The 24,945-nt window shown below is 39.8% G+C and overlaps 1 protein-coding gene across 3 annotated transcripts in view; it reads left to right on the top strand.

Moving 5' to 3' along the window:
- The window catches only part of tmem117 (transmembrane protein 117), a 44,355-nt gene that overhangs the window by 7,288 nt on the left and 12,122 nt on the right, over positions 1–24,945 (top strand). For all 3 annotated transcript variants that reach the window (XM_038706498.1, XM_038706500.1, XM_038706499.1), the window contains 2 exons: positions 13,867–13,999; positions 23,487–23,586. In XM_038706498.1, the coding sequence (XP_038562426.1) occupies positions 13,867–13,999; positions 23,487–23,586 (233 nt within the window). The remainder of the gene's footprint in view (positions 1–13,866; positions 14,000–23,486; positions 23,587–24,945) is intronic.

Below are 24,945 nucleotides of genomic sequence, written 5' to 3'. Positions count from 1 at the left end.
GTGAGGAGAAGGTGCCAGGCTGTTAAATTAATAAACTGTTAACTTGCCAATATGTCTCGTTTCTTCAGACTTCATCATCCAATCCACCAAACAAGAGTCAACAGTAAAGAAAAGCTGTTAGGCATTGTCAGAGAAGATTTGGCAAATTTCATGGGCTTAACCCACATACTCTGCTCTGCTGCTCATCCCACAAATGCATGTTCCTTACAACTGTGGCATCATTTAAAAGAGACAAACAGGCTTTGCAAAGGATTAATAAGATTTATTGCCAAGAAGCATTGAAGCAAGAAATAATCTACCAAACACAAATTAGTTTATTTAATGGACTGGTCACTGATATTAAAGTGGCATCAATGTTCTCATCTAACTCTCTGTAAGAAAGCAAATAAGCATTTCCCCCCAAATAAAAAAAAAAAAAAAATTGGATCAAAGTTGATGAAATCCTTATCCATATTTTTTGTGACAAGTAGAGTTGCTGGATTACTTTGGAATGTTTGTTGATCTGTTGACATTGTTGATCTTTTAGCATTGAATTAATCAGTCAGGTTGTCAAAATACAACAGATTAAGTGTTTAATATTTAACAAATGTCTCATACACAACTAGTTTTTCTTTCAGCAGTAAGATGGCACCACAGCACTACAGCTTTGTATCATGGGCCTTACCGTTTCTGTAAATGACTCACTGCCCATCTCCATAATGGTAAAAGTGAAACTGCTTCTCATCTCTCCCTATTCTGCCTCTCCCTAGATTTGCTTAATATATATTCACCTTTCTCCAAGGCATAGCGACTTCTAAAGAATAAATTGAAGGGTAATTCTGAGTCATGTGGAGCGCCGTCTTAACTGGATTATACCGTGCTTTGCATGTTTTACCATAGACTGTGTTTTTACCAACACTTACATTCAAACAAACACCGACTGCTTATCTTCACTTGGATGAGTTATTTGTGGCTCCAGAATGGTGTGAACGCACAAGAAAAGGTGACAGTTAAGAACCCCAGAGCTGTTAACACTATTGGATGTTCAGCTGAGCTCTGTGTGTTGGTTTGAGTCATGTCATTGGTTGCTCTGTTGTTGGAATGCCGCTCATCTCCGTTCCCTGATCGTGATGATTGCAGCCTGCAGGATGCCATCTGGATTCTGTCATGTGCTATTACTGTGCCACGCAAAGGCCGAGATGGCTTACGTGCGGCACTGTGTGGCTGCGGGTCAAAGTGGAGTGAGTGTAGGAGTTGATGGGTTCTCTGCAAGCTTGTGTTTCACTGCAGTGCATTTTATTGTGGGTCTCAAACATTTGCTAGTTACAGCTTCTGTTGCCATTTGATCTCATTGTAAATTGAATGTGTTCCAGTGTTAGACAAAATAAAGACTTACTAGACATCACCTTGGGCACAAGGATACTATCTGGTGCCTTTAATCTTTTTCCTGATATTTTGTGGAATAAAACTTCAAGAATTAACAGATCCATAAATTATAAAAATAAATTAGTTGCAGGTGTACAAGGTTGCAGACTTGTCATTTTTGTTTTGAGTATGTTATGTCCCGAGGTCTAGGGGTATCCAGGATGTAACAAATGTGTGGCTTCCCACTCTTCCCATTCCCAAGCAATGCCAGAACAAATGAAATACAATTTAGCAGTTTATTAGCTTCAGAGATGAATAGGGCCCAAAAAACACCTTTCCTAAACCAAAACCAAAATAAAGAAATTGACAGAGCTCTAAACTAGGCTTCTATTATCAAAAACAGGAGTAACGGTGAACAAAAAATGGCTTCTCACTCACAAGGCTAGTAGCCGACACAAGGAAGCGACAACAGAGAAACTTGCTATATACCAAACAAAATGGCTAAAGCCAACAAAACAAGGTTGTCATAATAATAATAATCAAAATCATTAAGGTAAGCTACTTACAAAGTCTGCTATGCTCACTACACAGGATCGCCACTCGCAATGGAAACAGACAATATACACAGTATACAGGCACAGGTTGGGAATGGCAGAGAGAGAGAGAGAAGTACCTGTCAGTGGGGCTTAAGATGGCTGCTGTCATCCAGGTGACCAATCAGGAGGCTCCAATCAGCTGTGCAGGACCAATCCAGTGTGCCCACCTGTTCTCCATTACCTGCATACACTCACACATGCATGCACACACGCACACACACACACACACACACACACACACACTCTAAGGGAGGAGAACAGCTGACAGTGCAGGGAGAGAGATAGATGAGATGTGTGACCCCAGGGTAATCATAAGTATGCGTGTATATTGTGGATGTATGGAAATGAGTTTCAAATGTAGACAAAAGTAAAATCCACCTCTGTTATGTCTGTAGTAAATGTTGAACATCTGTAATCTACTATTAAACATTTTTACAATGTAACAATATTAAATAAATTAAATGAATAATTCAAAAATAATACTACTACTAATAATAATATAATACATTGTTTTAATACAAGGAGGCCAGCATCTTCTGATTATTTTCATAATCGATAAATCGGTTGTTTATCTTTTATGATTAGTTAGTTAATTGTTAAGTCTATAAAATCTGGAAAGGATGATCCATCACAATTTCCCAGAAGCCCCTTATGATGTCTTCAAATATGGTTTAGTCTAAGAAAAACCCAGAGAAAGAAGATTTGAGAAGCTGCAACCAGAGAATGTTTGGCATTGTGGTGACCCACAAGTAAGACAAAAAGAGACATTCACCAAGGGACTGTACCTGTAAGGGAAAGAGGTTGGTTAGAGAGTTCCGGGTTGACGGGTTAGTGTTTTGATCTCGTACGCTGTTCAGTGTTATATTGAAGTGGAGAGTAAAGCTGACTCGACGCACATCCGTCTCTTGTCTCCTCACTAATCACACTCCACAGCATTTTTCTTTTCAAAATGTCTTATACGATTACCAAATTTTAAATACTTTATTACTTTATTACTACTTATTGATTCATTTGGTTATTGTTTTGGCATGTTCTGCCATCTGTACATTGTATACCCAGAGGATTCCACAAATAGCAATGTGACCTGGGCTGATCTATACAGCTGATCTGCAGTTATCTGTATAATTATCAGCCTCTTGATAATTCAGCATTCAACAACCTTCTGGTATCCTGCAGAGGTGTATGTTTTACACTCTCCTTCAGTTCAGGACAGTCTGTATTAGCTTGCCTCAGAGGCTGTCCCCCTTCCTCTGTAAATAATGTATGATTGCTCTGGTGTCAGTGCACTGCTGTGCCTCGGAAGCCTGCAGTTATACTTGTGTCTCGCTGTGTGTGAAGCTGCTATATCTTGGATGTTGATGTCTTTGATGTATGTGAGTACGGTGTGCATTTATGTGTGGTTAAATTGTTGTCTTTGTATCCAAACTATACAGCAGACATTCCTACCAGGGTATGTTTGCATTTGTTGCCAAATGTGATTTGCTCCAACGGCAGAATTAGAAGTTAAGAATGAATGCTGCTCTAATCAATATGTTTATATTAACAATGGAAGAAATGAATATGTGTAATACAAAAGGTGTTGCTTGTAGTGACAAAACCACAAAGAATTATTATTAGCAACTCCCCTCAGTTTTGCCGAACGTTTAAACCTCTTTCAGCTTGTGGTGTTGGTTTTCAAGGTTTCCAACTTTACTGTTTCGGTTCACTCTCACTGCTCTCTTCAGCCTTGGTTCCAGCAACAGCATAGCAGATATTTTCCATGAAAAAAACTCTGATAAACCCACTTTCTGCTACCTGCTCAGCATTAAACAGCAGACACAAAGTTAGCAACTAGCTTGCGTACATAGTAGAGTATAAAAATACATATTGTTTCTCTACGATTAGGTGGAGACCAAAATTGAGCTTAAAGGAGAGTGAATATTGGACTTAAACTCAAACTTGGACTTAAATGTGGCCTGAAACAAGACTCCAAATAAATGTTACTGTTACTCCTTGTTTGCTAGGTGAGTAAATATGCCAATGTTTGCTGCTTCAATATGTCAGTGTTGTGTTTGCAGCATATTGCATTGTCCCAAAATGGCCAAAATCTCAACTATGTTTTAAGTATCTCAACTAAACCATTGGCATTTTACATCCCAAAATATATTGTAACATTTTATAAACCTACAGATAATTTTTCATTGTCACAAAGACATTATTAATGTGCTTTACATGTGAACATGTGCTTGCAGTAAAGGATTAAACCACAGACTGTGTTTGTACAACAGACAGGGAGACACACAGACACAGAGTACTAATGACAAGAGCTAGCAAACAAAGGAAACCAGCCAAAAGGAAATTGCTTATTTACCTGAAATATATGACTCCTTTGGTCCAAAGCCAAACCATTAATAACAAAATGAAAGCATCTAACAGGCCTCCTACTGGAACAGATACAGTGGCCCAGTAGCCAGCTCTGTGTCTCGGCTCTACTTGTGGCAGTCTCCCTGCGGAACGAGTTCTATTGTCACTACCCACCTCTGATTTATTATCCAGTATTAGTTACAGAGGAGTTCAGCTCTGGGGACACTAGTGGCTGTAGTCACGGCTTTTCCCAGACCCTGCAATATTGCTGCTGCCCAGCATGTGTGTGATGAATGGGGATGCTCTATGCTAGTGTGTACATGCTAAGACCCAGGCAGTGGTATTGCTAAGGCTCTCTCCACTCTGGGTTTGTGTTTGAGGGAGAATGTTCATTAGGATCCCTAAGGAGGTCAGGGTGGTTGTTCTGATGCGTTAAATCAAAACAGGATACAGCAGAGCTGCGTACTGAAACCTAAAATAGATGAGTACATGCTCAAAAGAGTGGAGCTGCCCATCGAGGTACACAGAATATGTGCGAATTGATGATGACTTGAATACAAAGAGATGTGGTTGAGATTGGAAGACTGCACTATCAGTAGTTCAAGAATTAATATGGACATGTTGGTATCACTTACTGTGTGACCAAACATTAGCCATGTTTTGGTTTTCAAGGCCTGATGTTTTCTTCTTTCATTGTTAATTTTGATCAAATTTTCCACTTGCAGTGTCCAGTTCACTGCACTTCAAAATATTTAGGATGGTGTGCTTTTCTGTAATGGTATAGGTGCAGAGGTAATCAGAAGTCAGTACTAAACTACACATACTGTATACAAAGGTGACAAATGGTGGAATGATGGAAGAAATTATATAAAGTGTGTTAGTAACGTGTTTGGTCACCACAAGCTGTCAGAACAGCTTTAATACTTCTTGGCATCTATAAATTATACAGGTCTCTGTTACTACTGAAGGGAGGAACACCGCTCTTCCTTAAGTTATTCTCTCATTTGGTGTTTTGATGACTGGGGGCTATCTAAAATGTCTCAGGTGTTAAATCGGGTTAAGATCTGGTGACTACAAACTCCAGTTACATACCGATCAGACCATTCAGTGACCCATAGTTCAGGTTTTCAGGTTTTCTTCTTAATTTGTCACTTGTCCGTATGTGATTGAAAAAAAATCAGTACATTTAGCAACATTTTTGAAACACAAGTTATACTTTTTTGTAGAGCTAAAATGATCAGTCAATTAATCGGCAGAAAATGATAGTCGTTAGCAGTAGCCCAAAACTAATGTGTTTTGTAAATAGCTATCAATCAAAAGTGGACTACATACTGATTTCACTAGGCACAGCTGCAAAGCACAAATGAGGATGAGACCACTGCTGATTTATATGACTGCTTGGCAACAAAAAACATTTTATGAAAGCAAGTCAAAAAGTCTAAGATATTTTAAGATTTTGTTTTTTACTGCAAAACATTCCGTGTTTAATTTTGATTTTACACTTATAGAAATCATCAGATACAGTATATATATTTTTTCCATTCCAGTTAGATAATAGTGCAATTTACCAGTGTACTTTAGGCTAAGATAATTGTACCATTAACATCTGTAACGTTTGTAACAGTAACACAGAAAGGCAATTGAAAAAGTCATACATTTGATTCACCCAATTACCCCAACCCTTCTGCTGGCTCTGCAGCACAGACTCCTGTATCTGTCTCTTTTCAAGGCCAGTAGCTTCCTCTGGAATTGCTCACTAGCCACAATATATAGCACTGGGTCCAGGCAGCTGCTTACACTGCACATGGCCTCAAAGAACTCATAGGAGGCGTAGAGGACGTTGGTGTTGGATGGTGTGACTAGGTTATTGATCCTCATGAATACCAGGGTGATGATCATGACATGGTATGGCACGAAGGAAACCATAAAGACAAGTATGGCAGCAGTGATGAGCCGTAGTGGCTTCCCTCCCACCTGCTGGACCCCTCTGTGCCTTCTACCCCTCGGGAGACGCCTCAGAACACGAATTGTCATAATGTAAAAAGCCAACATGCCACTGAATGGTAGCAAGAAGCCTACTATTGTTCTGATAATGGTGAGCGTCTTGATGTAGATAAAAGGGCCCTGGATGTGGTCCATGCACACAGTGACATTTTGTGGTCGCTGAATAGCAAAAGTTACAAATAAGTCAGGGATGGAACTCAGAACCAACACGATCCATGTACAGACTGAGCATAGCTTAGCTTTACCCACGTCCCACCAGCGGAGTGAGCTGATGGGGTGCACTGACCCAACAAAGCGGTCGAAACTGATAAGAGTGAGGAAGAGGATGCTGCCGTATATGTTGATGTTGAAGGAGATCTTCTTGAACTGGCAGAAGATCTGTATGTCTTTAAGGTATGGCCTCTGGAAGGTAAAGTAGAGGGTGAAAGGGAGGGTGAGGATCCAGGCTGAGTCACACAGAGCCAGGTTCAACAGGAAAACATTGCTGGTGCTTGAGGTTTTCCTGAAGCAAATGTAGTTCATTAGAGCTGCTATGTTTCCCAGGATCCCCACAGGAAGGGCAAAAGTGAAGAGAACCAGCAGGACGTAGCAATACCACGTGCCGTTCTCAAACTGGCTGCAGAATACTGTTGACTGGTTCAGGAACTCCAGAAGCACCTCTGAGATTTAAGAACAGGAGGTAGAGTCAGTTTTGCTACTGTATTATTCTTGATATATTTATATAAATTAGAACATGAAATAAAAGAGTATGCCTGCATTTTAGTTGTGCATTACTATAAAGTTAGCAGGCTTTCGAGAAAAAAACGACTGAATTACTTCGATATTTAATTGTGCACCTCACGAGTTGCGTCCAACACCAGTGTTCTGTACGAGCATTGTGTCCTCTACGTAGCAAGGTGGAGTGTAGAGGTCGGGTGTTGGATAGGCATGTAGCACAACTGATTTTTATACAGGAGATTTTTATTCCATCCTGTCTAGTGTTTTGACATTGACATGTAAAAATAGGTGGAATGCCCCTTTAGCCCCCAGAAATCCTGAGTGAAACAAGGACTGCAATATTTATTTAATTTTGCCTGTCCAATATAAATAGTTTAAAGCATACAACAGTCAGTTAACCTGCAATCTGCCAGGTAAATTTTCCACCACAAAAAAATTATACTAAATTTAATCATGACTACTTTTCATTAACGTGAATTTTGTGGCACTAAATGCATTATCCTATCGAGGAAGAAAAAGATTAAAACACACAAAGAAATTATTGTTTTATGACCCGGGCTCTTACCACATAAAGGCTATTATTCTGTGTGATACACGTGATATACATAAATGATAGTCTTGCTAATCTTTTGGGTAAAAACTCAAATGATTTATAAATGATGCAAGATTGTAAAACAAAATACCACCACACATACTAAATTCTATATAAGCAAGGTGTGGAAATCAGTGTTTTTAAGCCATCTACTTTAATCAATGTAAGCTCCTAGAAACATTGTCTATGGCATCCTTGCAGTTTTTTATTTTCCAGAATAATTTCGTTTATATTCTATTTTATTGACTCTGCCAGTAAGACCTGCTCTCAGAGAGTTTATTTACAGTAGCTGTCTCCATAGTCTCTGAGCGTCACCGGTGTGTCCAGGAAGTGAATGTGTGACTGTCTGCTGAGAACAATGAAATGGTACTGTTGATCTATTGCTTCACCTGTGTCAGCCTCTGTTTGCACTTAATCAGAGGTAATACATTAATTTTGTTCATGGGAGCGAATCTTTGCAATTTACCTTTCAAATTTCAACCTAGATTATGTCCCCCTGTCAACCTGTCCGTACTCACTGAAAGAAAGAAAATGCAGTGTTTTTTATATCTTATTTTGTGTGTTTAAACAGTTAAACTTAGGTGTTTTTATCATACAGCTACACTGCAAGTAGTGATTTAAGGAAATATGAGGAGAATTTATAATGTAGACAGTACAGACATTATTTAGGGTCATGTCAAGATATTAGTAATATTTGAATAAAAGTTTAGTGGTTCATCATTGTATCCTATATTATTGGAACATTTGATATATTTTATATAAAATATTTAAACAGCTTGGTCCTAAAACATAGGTAAAGGTAAGGTATAAAGCGAAAAAACAAGTATTTCAGATCCAGATTGTACTTACCTCCGTCAGACGTGTCAGTCTTGTTTGTGTTGAAGAGCAGTACCATGATGAACGGAGACAGTTTTCACATCTCAGGTCGCCTTCACTCCTCCTCCACCAGCTGTGTGCTTCTCATCTGTCAGGAGCTGTGCACTGCCTTACCTGTGAGATGTGTGTAGGTGTGTGGGTGTGTGTGTGGGTGTGTGTGTAATATCGGAAACAGGATTTAACAAAATCACTGTTACATATACAGATACATAAATTGCTTGTCCATGTGAGTCAGTTCAGGTGTTTAACTGACGGTCTGTGCTAATGTGTACTGTTAGGTTTATGTTTCTGGCTCCATGGCTGATGTATATCCTGTCAGTGGGATTACTATTTTGAACCTGGTAATTTATAACCTCAGCAGAATTCCCAGAATTATTGCATATGGTCTCCATATGAGACAGAGAAAAAACTTAACAAAAACTGAACATTAAAACCTTGTATTTTACTACATTAACTTGTTGTAACGAGAAAAACTGGAAACTGAGTGTAGGTACCCTGGTTTCTGAGAGGAAATACTTTTATCACTGTGTTCAGTTCTGTTTTGTTCTGCTTTGTCATGCTTCATATTATTATAATAATAATAATAATAATAATAATAACTTTATTGTCCCTTTGGGGAAACAATCAGCACACACACAAACCTATACACATGCAAATTGATGTGGAGAGATGTCAGAGTGACGAGTCACCACAGCGCAGCAGTTAGGGGTTAGGTGACTTGCTCAAGAGCAACTCAGCAGTGCCCCGGAGATGAGCTGGCACCTCTCCAGTATTTATCACCATTAAAACATGTCAGGTTCTTCAGACACTGACGGCAGAGCGGCTGCCTACTGCTCCCTTGAGGGATGGGTTAAATGCAGAGAATGAGTTTTGCAACATGTATGTGTATGTGACAATAAAGTACCTTTACCTTTACCTTACCTTTACTTTTACCTTTAAGCTCTTACTGGATTTGTGATTTAACTGCTGATTTTGCTAAAAAGGTTTTTGTAAGGTTGAAAGCAGGTCTCCTGGCAGGCTGCTTAGCCTAAACTATTGAGTGTTAACTAACGCCTGAATACTCACTCTGGCACTGCATGTCTCCTGAACTTCTGTTCATTGATTAATTCTTTCCAAAGACTAGGGTTGTGGACACAACACAACATGGTTGATGCTGGAATTCAAGAAGGAAAAAATATGTTGACTGTAAAGACACTAGTGCTAGTACGCATTCATATCCCTGCCTGTCAGCTCTCTGGTGTCTGTCTGTTTATTACCACTAGATGGAGACACAGCTCAAGCTTAATTTAAATAGGAAACAATTTTAGGAGACATTAAAGAACAGGACATTAAAAATAGCATTAGAGGAATGATACTATCAATACGGTAAGTTAGTATTCAAAATGTAATTTAATTATTTTGATTAAAATACCAGCTTCCATGTGAGTGGGTGTGTTTGCAGTGTGGATGAGTAGAAGTCGGATATAACAAGTGTCTCCCTGTCTGTGTGTTTTTATTTTATTTTTTTGTTTGTCAGTGTGTGTATGGCTGCCTTGTCCATGTGTGTTGTTGTTGTTGTCCCCTGCTGGGCTGAGCCTTGCAGTAGACAGTGCTCATGAATCACCCCTTGTCGGGGTCTTCTACTGTCGGGAGGTGCAGTGACTCAGACAGCTTGGCTGAATAGTCTTAAATCACCCTCTAGTTAAATCCTGCCCATATAGGCTGGGAGAGGGCGCCCATGCTCGCTGGCGCGGTATGCTGCTTTAAAAGTCAGATCTACCGATACACACTGTGCACCTACATCTAAGCAAGGGCTCATTGGCACTGGAGGCAATTAAATTCACCCATGCAAGTCAGTTCAATTATGCATCTGTGATGAGCCCTGAAATACCACAGAGCAAGACGTATGGTGTGGCCTTACACTAGGCCACTTTGCTTTTGGTAAAACTGTGAAACATTTTAAGGTTGAATATTGAATTTTATATTATCTTCTGTAAAGCTCAAAATAAATAAATAACCAAAGTTTAAACCAACATTGCACATCTGTTATTTTACTAAGATGTAAAAGGCATTTTCTGCATGATATATTTGAACCTACAACAGGATGTTTATTCATTAGAACTGCACTTTAACTCAGCAAAGATATTCATCTCTATAGGAATCTCAACATCTTTTTTATGACGTGTGCAGCTGAAAGTGAGCAAGCTGAGATTAAACAGCATCTAAAACTATTGGAGAATAAACTAGCCAGGCTGTAATGGGAAAATAAATGGAGCATTCTGCTTTGCTGTCTTTCTGGCCGTGTGTGCGTGTGTGTGAACACAAACACAATGAGCTCTCCCAGGAGCTGTAACTCAAAGGGAGCTGCAGGAGAGAAAAACAAAGAGTTGTTCCTGGGAAGATGGCTGCTTCTGGCACCAGATCACAGCTTGCATGGCCGAAGCAGAGGGACGGCCTCGAAGAGTGTGTGTGTGTGTGTGTGTGTGAGAAATATGTAAAGCAGTGGACATAGAAGTGTACTGCTATACTTACTCCTAGAAGATTTCTTAATGTTAAAAACAGTCAATTCAGTAACCTTAAAGCATGAGGACTGTTGATGTTCCTATCAAATGTTTTTGGCCCTGATCCCAAAACGAGTCCTTTAATATTCCGTATCAAGTTCAATCTGATGCTTCTGTTTACCTAAATGTTGATTAAATTTAGGTAAATATATATCAGACACACATTGAAATAACAGCTGTAAGTAAGCAAAGTTTACTTGTATTGCACCTTTCACAGATAAAAATCACAAAGTGCTTCACAATAAAATGTAAAACAATAAAACATAGTAAAATACAATACAAAAGAAAATTTAAATACATACGGAAAACACAGAACAAAACCATAAAAACCCCTTGTCTATCTAAAAGCCTGTTTGAATAGCAGCGTCTTCAGTTGCTTTTTAAAAGAATCGACTGAATTAAGAGTAGCCTTCTAAATTTACGAGCTATGTGATCCAAATACAGAAGGTCGTGATTCAAAACTATAAAGTTGATCAGCTTATGTTATTGATATGATAAGGATGAAAGTTTACCTGGGGGAATGGGACTCCTGAAACTGAGGCTGTTTGCTCTGGTGACTGTTACAGGGTGTTAGAAAGTGATGCTTCTTTCACATTATTAACAGTATTTGGAGTACAGACACTGGCTTGCAGAGAGCACACAAACCCGTTTAAGTTTGTTCTGTCACTGAGTTACTTTCGGAATCAATGTTAATCTGCATCTGGCGACATTTTAACAGGCAAAAGCGGCTAAAATGAGAAGCTGCTAGCTGAATATTTTTTCAGCTCTTTGCTAATACGAGGGGAGACATAACACATTTGTTATTGTCAGTGTTTAGCAAATCTGTGTATTTTGCCAATGCTGGTGTCAGAGCTGTGATTAAGGTGAGCAGCGCTGCAATTATACAATGCCCTGATCAACCCCAGAACTGATCCTTAGGATCGGCTTGGGACATCCCTAGTTCATACCGCGTCAGAAAATTATAATTTGATGGTGAAATGCTGTTAAGATTTCTCTGAATCATTACGGGTGCAGCCAAGCCAGTGAGCTAATCTGCTACCTTGTATACTGCTGGCTGAACACTACTGGCTGTCCAAGGTATTACAGTGTTATCTTACGAACCACGCTGGGTGTTGGTATGACAATGTTGATGGTTTTATTTGAAAAAATTGTATAATTGACAGATTTCAGTTTGAACTGATTGCTGAAAATTGTTGGGGTTTTTTTGTCTGGTAATTACAATGGAATTGAGCTATGTCCTCTTTAACTATATGATATACCTCTAAACAGCAGCTGGAAGGACCCAAGAATTTGAGGAAAATTCTATGACAATAGGACTGTAAGACAATTTGAAGGGATCTTTTAATGTAGTTAAAATCTGATTAAATGGAAGTTCGCATGATCATTCATAACAGACAAAACAGATCTTATTTTGGAAGAGGGTTATTAGCTTGTGGTGAATCTATTTCTCTCATGAACGTTGGTTTTAAATCTATAAATATATGCTGTTTTCAGTTTGTTACAATTTGTCAAAACTTTATAGTTGAAATAATAAAGAAATGTGGTAGATTGCTTAATAAAGGTAAGATTGAGGTTGATTAAATCAAGCTTTACTAGTTTTTACTTGCTGTCAATGACCATCTTCTACAGTAGGCCTACTAGTAGACAAACTAGCAAGGCTACCAAAAAGTAGCCTATTGACACCTTTCGCTGTCTTTGTCCTTCAAGTTACATGCGCCTTGGTCATAGCAGTCCGTCAAGATTTTCACAGGGTCAAACAAAAAATTATGCTATTGGTTACCTTATAGGAAATCTAAGATCCAGTGTTTTTGAAGCTTGACCCATACAAGGGACTAAAAATCAGGATATATCTTTGTAGCTTAAATTTTAACCATTTTTCAATCATTTTTTGTTGTTGTGAGTCTTCCAACTTTATGAAAGCATAATACTAAATCTCTCTAGTACCCCTTTCATAATTTATATATTTTAAACCTTTAAACCCATTTTGGGTTTAACCCAAAATGTACAAAGTATATTGCTTCTGTTACACGAGCAGTGTGGGAGTTAGATCAAGGTCTCTTGACAGCAGTTGTGCAATTACATTATGAACACCTAATTGCATCACACGTTATTTTTTCAGATCTCTGTAATTTATATTGTACTTATGTAATGCTTTTTCATCCCACTCACAAATGGAGCCCTTGAATTAAAGGTATAAATATTGTTCGTCATTAGTAGCAGCCAAATAAAATTGAAACTTGGTCTGTCATTATATTTTTAGCGAGGTACAACAACAAGCTAAGTTGTATAATAAACCTTGTTGTCTTCATGAGTTCTGCAGAGCGCCACCAGAGGAGAAGCATGTGTGTGATTGTGTGTTCTATGCAGAAAGCTGTGTATCCGAATCCAATCTCATGCTCTGCCAGAGAGATATTTCTCCATAATTTGATTCCAAGCCAGGTTCCAAGCGTATTAAAAAAACACCACAGGTCACAAATGTTTGAATAATTTCTGTAATCATGTAGAACTCACATCATTAAAAACACAAGCAAGCATCAATCCAGTGATGGTATGTCCAACATGCATGAAATGATGTGTATGTAGAATATTTTCTGGGATTGGGATTGGTTATGAAATAGTGACTGCTGAAATTGGTGAGAAACAGACTGCTACTTCAGGGCTATGCAAGTGACACCTCAAAGTAGTCTTTAATCTTAATTTCATTGCCAAAAGGGCACATGTCTGACAGAGCATTATTGATGCATGTGACTAATTTATTTACTTTTGTCTCCATTTTCGTGGCCATATATTTTAGCAGGTCGAAATGCTGTTTGATCCGCCACTGACAGCATTGTCCTTGTCATGCTCACTACAGGTCGATACCTGCGCCTGAAAATGTTCCGCGAGGATCATGGCTCCTGGATGACCATGTTCTTCAGCACCATCCTCCTCCTCTTCATCTTCTCACACATCTACAACCTTTTCCTGCTGATGGCTGGAAGCATGAAGTAAGCCATTCTCTCTCTCTCTCTCTCTCTCTCTCTCTCTCTCTCTCTCTCTCTCTCTCTCTCTCTCTCTCTCTCTCTCTCTCTCTCTCTCTCTCTCTCTCCCTTTCCCTTTCCCTTTCCCTTTCCCCCTCAGTCTCTGCTTCCCATTTGTTATAGCCACTGTACGCTCCCCTTTGGCTGCTGTGATTGATCTAAACGTCTCGCCTGAACAGAGACTCGATGCCAGTCTGATTAATCAGCCCAGACTTTAAATCACAGGTAGGGGGCAAGCAAGGGGAGGATGGCTAATCCTGAAAGATCACTTTCAGCACCCACACTTATTCTCCCATGATCTTGACTTATTTTTTGACACCCCTCTGACCGAGAACCAAGATATTTTTGCCATGTTTCTTTGACTTTGTGCCTTGGTTTTTTGCTCCTGTTGCCTGGCTTACCTGCTGAGAAACCACTGTGCACAGCAGAGCTTGACACCCACACATCAAGGCACTGACAGAAATCCGTTTACACATTTGCAATGTGTCCGTCTCGGGAAAGGAAAACATGCCCTTGAAGCCAGCCAGCCAGACACGAGGTTGCCACGAGGTCGCCATGAGGTGATTTACCATTTTGTTTGTTTGGGCTGTAAAAAAACAAACAAACAGTGTGGCAGGTGTCTATTCAGGTACAAACTGTCAAGAGGGAGGCCAGGGCTGTAATGGGATCTGTCCATACAATGCTGCTTTTCCATATTAATAACAAGCATCAACTATCCATAAGGTGCAGGCAGATGAAAGCTGTTAGCTAGCAGGTAAGGTGTTGTGTTTTTCTATGGCCAGAGGGATGAGTTTGTATAATCAGCCCATCTGTCACTCCGGCCAGCACGGTGACACTGGCATCCATCTTGTCCGTTCTCTCTGGTTGGCCGAGAAAAAGGAAACAAGCATCTGAGCAGAGCAGGGCAGGTCCTCTGAGACGATGAATGTTGCTTGCTCAGGGAAAAGTTATGTTTGCAGTCGCACTGAGTGCATCTGTCACAAAGAGGATTCCTTTTTACTGCCTCTCATTTTAGCCTTGAAATGTCGAGAAAAGGGGCCCTTTTTAGTCTGTCAGTGCATTTTTTAAAATAGATTCACGAGGTGACATCCGGATAATACTTAGGGGAAAAATAATGAGTTACTCAGACACTTTGAGAGACGTAATATATAATTTATATCCATCCAACATTTGCAAGTCACTGCTCATATTAGATGCATCAGTTGTCCAGATATGAAAAGTAGAAACCATAACAGCCTATTACACAATTAAACTGGCTGACACAACATTAAAACGCATCCATAATTATTTGCTTTGGATGTGTGTTGAGCAGACATCAGTTATTTAACATTGTAAAGCTCTTCTCACAAAGACAGATGGTGCTGTTGTAAAGCGAGTGAACCCGCCACAGCCAAGACACCTGGTCGTTTTTCTGCACCCCCCCACCCTTCCTGTCCCGCTTGTTTTCTTTCTGCTCCAGCAGTGTGTCCACTGAGGACCCGGGCCCTGCCAAAAACCATTAGTGTTCACATCTCTGTTCAAGACTGACATGTAAGAACAATGGTCACACTCTGCCAGGAGTCTGGCTGCTCCGGGCTCCGGGCTGCGATTGCATGAATGCAGCAGAATGAGCAAAAATGGAGGGTGAGGAGGAGGGAGTCGGGGGGGTGGGGGGGTGAGTGGGAGAAGTGCTCCAGCCCTGATGATGCAGTGAAACTTAAGTCTTTTGATCTATGTCCAAACCCTATTTGCATCCCCCCCCTCCCCCACTACTCCAACCACTCCCTCACCCTGCAGTGAGGCTGTTGTAGTTTTCTCTTTTGCCACAGCACAAAGGAAAAGTATAAAATCCCTTTGTGGCCACAGCTGCCCCTCTGTGGGAATGAATGGTGTTTTTTCCTTTTCATTTGTACTGAAAGAAAAAGCCACTGTGCCGTATTATTACTGCCAAGGTTTTTTAAAAGGAAGGTATGGGTTAGCTGGCTTTGACATCTAGCCATGATGGTGCACTGCAGGGATGCTCCTCTGGTGGCTAGACAGGGCGTCCCACACACACCAACCACATATTGTTCATGCCTCTTACCTCGCTCAAGTAACCAGGGACATGTATGTGGATGTGGGGAAGAGAGAGTGTTTGTGTATGAGTTTGCGTGTGCGTGTGTGTGTGTGTGTGTGTGTGTGTGAGGGAGGGGGTGCTGTTTCCCTGCTGTCTCCCTGACCTGATGCTGTATGCCGCCCATGCCCTTTGCTCATTAATATGCTTTAATTTTCTCTGACCTTTCAGTCGGTCTTGAGTTTGATTTAATTAAAACTAGCGATACTTTCACAAGGAAAGAAGATAAACTGCTGCATGAGGGCAGTAAATAATCACTGATAAGAGATTGTGTATCTTTTTGGATGACAAGTATTTATTCATGATTAGTCATGTAAAATGGATTCATCAAAGCCCATTATCTCTCAGCTCAAAGAGATTTCCAGGCTGTGTAATCTTACACATGTTAGCCAATATTTAAACAGCCACTTCGAGGTCAACAGCTATCAACCTGTTACCTGGCTGATATCACATCAGGGGGGAAAAAAAGCCCGCCCATCATGGCTCCCTGGGAGCTGTAATCCACACTTGTTACCAGACCCTCACATCTGGGCTATTTGCATTTTAATGTAACTGTCAGATTAGGAGGGGCCTGTTTGTGTGAAACCAGGGGAGTGTGACCGCCCCGGGAGTTTGACGGACTTCATGAATGTTCTGTCACGCTGCACAATCCCATTCTGCCATCTTACGGCGCCATTACCAGCTGAAATCAGCCTCTAATTAGATGGTGTTATTTAATTAAGACGGCCCAATGCGTGGCGTACACATTAATCATGACTAATTTAGTGAAAGGGGGTGGTAAAGCATGTGAAGTTGGAGGAAAGGAGGGAGGGAGCCAGACTATGGGGATCTAATTGGGAGCTGGAATGGGACAGGGACAAGAATTACTACTATATACTTCTTCTGTTTGTTACCTAGTAAAGCAAAACATGGACAGATGGCCAGGATAGGGAGGAAAAGAGGTGTGAGATGAGCAGTGGAAGGGTGGATCAAGGGATGGAGGGAGGGTTGCAGTCAGTGGATATCTTTGAGGACCAGGGAGGGAAGAATGTGGCATTTGACTGCTGCGATACCCTGAGCGGGATTAGACCCCATCGTATGAGGGTATTTGTCTTTGTTTACCATGATCCTTTGTGCTGTGTGGATGCTGGTCCCCCACGTCTGTCTGTTTGCTTGTCTGGCACTAAGCTGGGGTAATACCATGGACGAGTGGATTTAAAAGGCTGAATAAATAGCATGTTGTGGTATGTAGATGCCTCCTGTTGCATGCAGTCACACATGGGACTCGCTGCCTGCTGCCTACAGTACAGCAGCATATTTCTAACAATGTGCTCTGTGCTCTTGCCTTTACTTACTGCTGACATCTCAGACATATCAAGCTGTGTCTGTTAGTTTTAGATGTAGATGCACTATATAGCATTACAATGTGAAATTGAGCAATTACATTATTTTAGTTCCACTCTGTTGCTTTGAATAACAAAAGCAAAGTAACAAGTAATGTAATGTATTCCTTTTGCTGCTGAGTAATTAATAAAGGAATGTTATTACATTTTCAATGAGTAATGTGTAATGAGCAACTGATTATAGTTTTCAAATAACTTGCCCAACACTGGTCATAGATATAGGCAGGAAATCCCAATTTAAGGTACATGAGGTTTTGAATGAGGTCTTTTAAATAGCAAGTGGACCCCAAAGCCGGATTGTTTTGGACTGTTTCAGAGGCTGAGAATGAACTTTGTGGCTTGGCATGTGGGCCAACATGAGTGAGAATTCCTACATTTTGCTACAGATTAAATTATAACAGCTACTGAGGTTGCATGCCAACAGATCCGTCTCCATGACAACTGAGCAAACTGAAGACAGTGTAATAGCCCTGTAACTAACTATTATTTTCATTATCAGTTAGTCTGCTGATTAGTGTATCAATTAATTGAATAATCTTTTTTGTGTATTAAATGTCAGAAAATAATGCAAAATTGTAGTTACAACTTCAAATTGCTTGTTCTATCCAACCAACTGTCCAAAATCCAGATTTTCTTTTTTCCAAATATGCCCACAATTCGCTTGTTTCAGCTACTCAAATGTGACTTTTGTTGTTTTTCTGACTCACGTGATGGAAAATTTAAGATATTTGGCATATTTGGGACAACACCAAAATACAATGCTAGTCATTGACAAAAACAGTTTTACTATTAAGACTTTATATATAAACCTGTTGCTGTTTGTGAATGTCTTACAGTACATATTTATCGAGTGATCTCTGCCGTCCTCACTCTGCCTCTTTCATGCTTACACACACCCACACCTATTTTCCTCCTGCTCCCGCTGTCTTTCACACTCCTACACATGCACATTACGTCTCTAAAATGACTCATTACATATTTAACAAGTGTTTAGTTGGCGTAAAGCTTTCCCTCCCAAAGTCATTTTCACCTCTCAGAAAGCCTTTGAAACAGACTATGTGCTGTTTGAAGCAGTGAAGTCATTTCCTCTCTGATAATATTATCCTGCTGTTTTCTGGGACAAAGGGGAGGAGCATCAGCGGTGGCTGCAGCCCTCCACATACGTCACAGTCACATAACAAGAAACAGCCACAGTTGTAAATAAACATCATAACCTTGACGGCGGTGTGTGTCCACTGGTATAATACATCTTGTGTATTATGTTATAGATGAGTGTAAGTGTGTACATGTAGGTGGCAGGTGGGAAGTGGTAGTAGGACAGATGGATTGCCTGTGCATGTATGTGTGTAGTGCCACACAGCCACACTCCATTCTCTCTTGTCATCTCATGACATGACTCTTCATTATGTTTCACCATGACGATTAATATCTGATAATATTTCAGTTCCATTGTTTGAAAGCTGAAGAGTTTGTATGTTGTGTTCCCTTTTTGCATAAACTTAATTGCTGTTCCCAATTTTTCAGTAAAAAGCAAATCATGGAGACATAATCCTGACATTTCTAAATATCACACACAGTGCAGAAGAAGGTATTTAAAGGCAAACAATCAAAAAATGAAATGTTTTAGTCAAACATTTTGATGTCTGTTGTTGTGTGTGTGCGCTTACGTATACTGCACATCACTGCTGTCACCGAACCATGTATTTTCAAATGTGGTGATTTTGAATTCTTTAGATAAACTGAAAGATTAAGTAAACTAAGAGCAGACTGAAAAGAAAAGCTTTTTCCTGTTTACATGATTCTAATATTATCCAGGTTTCTGATCATCTGTGTCAGTGTAGATGTGTCTTTGATTCCTCCACATCCAGCAAATCTGTCATTTCTATACTGAATGAGTTCACTCAACAGTTGAGGATTAACTCACTTTGGTTTCTGGCTATGTGGACTGCATTTAGTGGTTTGCAGGATTTGGTTTTGTCATTCTAATCTTTTGACATGTTAATTTATTTCAGCATGTAGACCATCATTGCTTTGGTAAATATTACTTCTTTTCTTTACTTACTTACTGCTACATACCTTGAATATAGAAAGCACCTGCAAACGTGACATACACTGATCAGAGCTCTCCAGCTAGCATATTAAGGTTTTTTAAAGCCAGAATATAGTGTTTACATGTGCAAAATGTACAAAGCCTAAAGTAAAAGTATTTGGAGTTGAAAGGCACAGATAAATTATGCTGATGGGAGTGTGAGATCAGAAAACGCCTCCATTTATTGCTCTAAAACAACATATTTTGTTTTTTAATTTGATGGACTTTTTGCCACTTCTGTTGTACATGGAAATGTTCACAGTGTTAAGGTACATTGAGACCTGGTTTTAGACCCCTTTGTCCTAATGGAAAGCTGATAGGGGGAATGGAGGGCCTGATACAGTGCTGTCCGTGTTATTGCCTGACGGTTTTCACTCCCACTCCTGAGCCAGGGGAATGATAAGGACTAAAGGACTCAATATCCAGCGAGTTTAATACAATACATGGGCTGATTCTATGCGGTGTGATGAATTGAGATTGAAGTTTTAAGTTGCCTTGGGAGATGGTATAGTGATAGTGAAGAGAGTGAATATTGATAGGTTTATGCTCCCTAGTAACTACTGCTGCTCAGCGTTGTATACTGTAAATACGAGGTCAGGTACTGTAGTGCACAGGGAGGTGACAGGCAATGCATTTCAATGTGGAGGCAGCCAAGGTTACAATTTAATGTTCTGAATGAGTCCAGCCTTTACAGGGCAGAAGAGGTCACTCAGATGCCACGGTCACAAAATTTCTGGCTCTCTGACAGAGAAAACAAGTTTATAAAACCCAGCGTGAAGGTATATATAGTAAGTCCAAGGGACAGGGGGAAAATTAATGGAAATCAAGGTATATGATGACTCAGAGTAGTGGAAGCTCTCTCAGCATACTGTTTTATAACCTTAATTATCAGGGCTTGAATCCTTTAGTGGGGACTTTGATAAAAGTAAAATTAAACCATAAACTGATGAATATATGGAGTTGTTGAAACTGCTTGGTTTATAGCAAAGTATGACATTGCAAAAGTGTTTTGGCACTATGCTGCAGTGCGGATTGTTGATGAAATAGGCTTTTATAGATGTATTCAGAGTCCTCATTTATGGTGAAACTGCAAGGTTTCATGTACCCACAGTACTTACACATTTAAAGGAGTTAATGTGTTGCATTTTCATATTATTACATTTATCCAGGGCTGTCATGCATGAGATCAAACTCTTGACATGTGTCAGTAATTAAAATGATATATCAAGAAAAAAATTCACAGATAATTCAATAATTCAAATAATCTTGAGTTGCTGCCCTTAATTTTATGGAATTTACTATTGGTTAACAGATTAATCAATACTGAAAATAAATCTATACATAAAAAAAATTCTGGTGCACAGTGGGTGATCCATTTTATTTTGAAACAGCAACAGTTTGATGGAGTGAATATAGATGGAAGAATTATAATGTGAGCAGTGGCAGCTGAACAAAGAAAAGAGGAGTACTGTTGATGGACAGGCTAGCGCCTTGCATGGCTGCTCTGCCGCTGTGTGTGTGTGTGCGCACAAATGTAAAGCACTTGGTCTGTTAAGGTGCAATATAAATGTCCATTAAGAGTCCATTTACCAAACTCAAGCTTTATCAAAGTAAAATACAATGAGAGACATATTATAACACCAACTACGATCTCAAAAATCACAATCACTTCTTAGCACAAAAAGTTTCACCAAAATAAAAAAGCAATGATTTTGCAGATAATTACTTTAATACAACAGTTAAAGTGGCCTTTTTCATTGGTTAATGTCAAACAGGGGTAACATCCAAACTCAACTCTATAACTCTGTAACCTCTGTATTGCAAAATTGTAATTTCTTGCATGTGATAGAACAAGACTTTGAAACGCATTGAAATGCCCTTCAGTATTATGTCTGAACAAGTGTGGGGAACCCTGATAACATTCCACAGAGGGTCAAAGCTGGCTGAGCCGGCCATGCTGGCACTGACACTGTCACTGGCTCTGCGATTAAGCCACGGGAGCCATTTTGGGGCTGATTATTGATGGCGGTACTGTACTGATGTTCCACTACACTGAATTCTCTCATTAGGTCATCCGGCTCTAAAGGCCATTAAATTTTCAGTCAGCATGAATAAGTCAGAGAGTTCTGCCTCTGATCATGCAGTGCGAAGAGTCCCCAAACTCATCATAGGTGCTCGGCAAAAAACCCCATCTCTTTCAGCACAGGGGTAACATTTGCTCAATTAAATATATGAGAAGGGCAGGGGTTGGCGGCAGGGTAGTTTTTTTTAGATTTAAAGCCTAGCATGTGATTCCAGACAGCATTTCTAGAAGTATCGATTAGAATTTCGCTGCGGGTAAATGACTCCCAATGGAATCTCCTTGGTAACTGGAGCAGCGCCAAGCCACTGAATGTCTAAGTGACTTAATGCAGATATAAATCGCCATTCCAATCAAGGTCGTTTTATTTGCAGGCTTGAGCGAGGCAATACGTCACCTGCAGTACTGCCAGTTTGGTCAATAAAATCCTGTCAAATCTGTTAAATGCATGCTGTTTTGATGACCCCCAGGAAGGGTATTTCTTGCACAATTCCAGTAAACAGGTAGTTGAAAACAGCGTTTTGGGTCACAGACTTGCCACAATTAATCATCATTGTTCTGTACTGCCATACATTTAGTGCCATGAGCATTTGTTAAGCTTTTCACATGATGACTCCTAAATATATTGTGAAAAGGCACAAGCAATTAACTCATTTGAATTTTTAATTAATTAAAAATGAACACCTATTAAAGCCGCTACATTATAGCCAGCTAATATCCTAATATTAGATTGTTTAGACAGGTTGTAGGAAATATTTTCCAGAGCCCTCTGTGCAGTAGAAAACATTTTTATTTGTGTTTGTTGGCAGCCAGAAAATTACCGGGGAAAACAACGATGAATAGAGCCATTGACTTCAAATACGACCCCTTGAAAGCACAGCCAGAGCCCTATCCATCGCCATCTATTATATTCATGAGTGTGACCTGTGGGGGGTGAGAGGGTGCTTGAGGGGGAGGTGATGGGCGCCCACCTGCTCCACTCAGCCTCTAAAGACACTGGCTGCCAGGAGATCAAACAGACCTCTGCGCTCCCCTCTGTTCTCCTCCTCTCTTCCCGGCACAAGTCCCATGAAGGAGGCGACTGACCCACTTTTCCTCCCTCCCTGTGCTATTACCTGGACAAAACAGAGTGGTGTGTGTGTGTGTGTGTGTGTGTGTGTGTGTGTGTGAGAGTGTCAGTGTGTTGGGTGGGTTTGCAGGACTGAACAAAAGCTTTTCATCTTCACTTACTGTACAGAGATGAAGGCATAACTAAGACTCCAAAGAAGGAATGTCATTTCTTATCAGATACTATTGCATGTGAGATTGTTTCTCTAATGGCGTGTCATGGCCTAGTCTGTGTTTTGTGCTGCTGCAGTTGGTGGTTAACTGAGCTCACTCAGATGCAGTGCATTAATAGAAGCGATCGCTTTGTGATGACAGTGTTGATTTGAAATCAACTCGACATGAGACAAATTTGCCAAACAAATGGATAATTTACCAAACACTACAGGGCCAAATGAAAGTGGTGGTACTGCAAAATTCTTTTCTGGTGGTGTAAATTGTTTACAATCCTCAGGGCTTTTTGTGGAAGGTAGAGCCATCACTCATTGTTTTCACTGAATTAGATTGATATTGATTGACTCTGACAGCTAGCATCATGATACTTAGCGGCAGTGACCATTTTCTCTTTCGCCCTGCACTGGCTTTCCCTCTGTTGGCTCTTTTTGTCAGTCATCTTGCCGCCTTCCTTTTCTGCCTGCCTTTACTACCCTCATAACATATACTACATTTTTTATGTGCTCTTCACTCTTGGTCTCCTTTCCTTGCAGGCCTCACATGGTGACAGAGTACATGGGCATCAGGAATGAGAGCTTTATGAAGATTGCTGCAGTGGGGACATGGATGGGAGACTTTGTCACTGCTTGGATGGTGAGGTTCCAACTGTTGTGTGTCCAGAACAGTAGAAAAGTTAGCATTTATGAAAGGAAAGGTTTATTTTTGCATCACTGAAATCAGACATTTGAATTTTAATGCTCCATTATTAAAAACACAGTCACATAAAAAAATTTTGTTAGCCATGCTAGCAGCATGCTTTGGTAACAGGTATTCATGGTCCCCAGAAGATGAGTCCAAATGATTTTGGGGATTCCCTAACTCATCATCCAATGCTAATAGGTCAAAATGGCCGCTTGTTCAACACTTCAAGATAACTTTTAATTGAATAACCTTATTTAAAAACAAATAAAAAGATAAATGGTCAATGCTCTTGTTAAAAATCGCACACTAAATTGCTAAACATTAGTATGCTACGCCTACGTAGGTACTAATTGGTACTAATTTGAAAACTAATTTGGTACTAATATGAAAACGATAATTCTTTCTGGATTATACTATGAGAAATATAACTGTGTTTTTTCATTTAATGTTAAATTCAGTAGTACTCAAATGTTGAATGTGTCCTAACACAAACAGCCATACAAGAACTTCATATGTAAACTAAACTAAAATTTTTGTTTTCAGTAGTTGACAGTTTTCAATATCGGTCCATTCCGGTCGGTACCAAAAAAATATTGGGGTTCCATACCTAGCCCTAGCTAAATGTTAGCATGTAACACTTGCAAGTTAGACTTCCGGATATAAAATTACATTAGAGATTTTCAGCACCGAGCGGCTAACTTCTGGTTATTATTTAATTGTGCAGCTCTTAGACTTTACAAATGTTATTGGACTGAATGGATCAAATTCTGATAAGGTAATTTTGCGGGTTTGTGTCTCTCAAAAAAAAACAACACTGTTTTAAAGCTGCTTCTTTCACAATGTAAGTCTATGCAGAAGAGTCTTCTGGGGCCAGTGTGCATCACATGATGGAACTGGAAGTTGTATTTCCACGATTTAGCCATTATGTGAAATTGGCTTCAAAGCATGTGTTAAAATGCCAATATTACCACTTTAGCATGCTAATTTTACATTTATGTTTTTAAGCATTTAACTCAAAGCACAGCTGTGGCTGATGAAGTACAGTTTATATGATGTACGTCATATTGGATTCACTACAAGTCAATATCCAAATCATGATAATTCAGAATTTTTCTAAAAGCTCCGATATATCCAATTTGGTGCTTAGATAATATGGAAGAGTCTTAAAAGCATACAAACATGGATGCCTCACATCAACAAACATTTAATGGATATAGTGCTGTGTTGTCTATGCACTGAATTTAACCCTCACATGACCTACTCTGCAGCCATACAACCATCTTGAGGTTTACGATGAGATGTCGTTCGCAT

The sequence above is a fragment of the Micropterus salmoides genome, unplaced genomic scaffold, assembly GCF_014851395.1.
Source record: "Micropterus salmoides isolate LMB-PRFRI ecotype aquatic unplaced genomic scaffold, ASM1485139v1 Ms_hic_scaffold_8, whole genome shotgun sequence".
NCBI classification, from domain to species: domain Eukaryota; kingdom Metazoa; phylum Chordata; class Actinopteri; order Centrarchiformes; family Centrarchidae; genus Micropterus; species Micropterus salmoides.
This window is presented reverse-complemented; position numbering and strand designations above follow the sequence as displayed.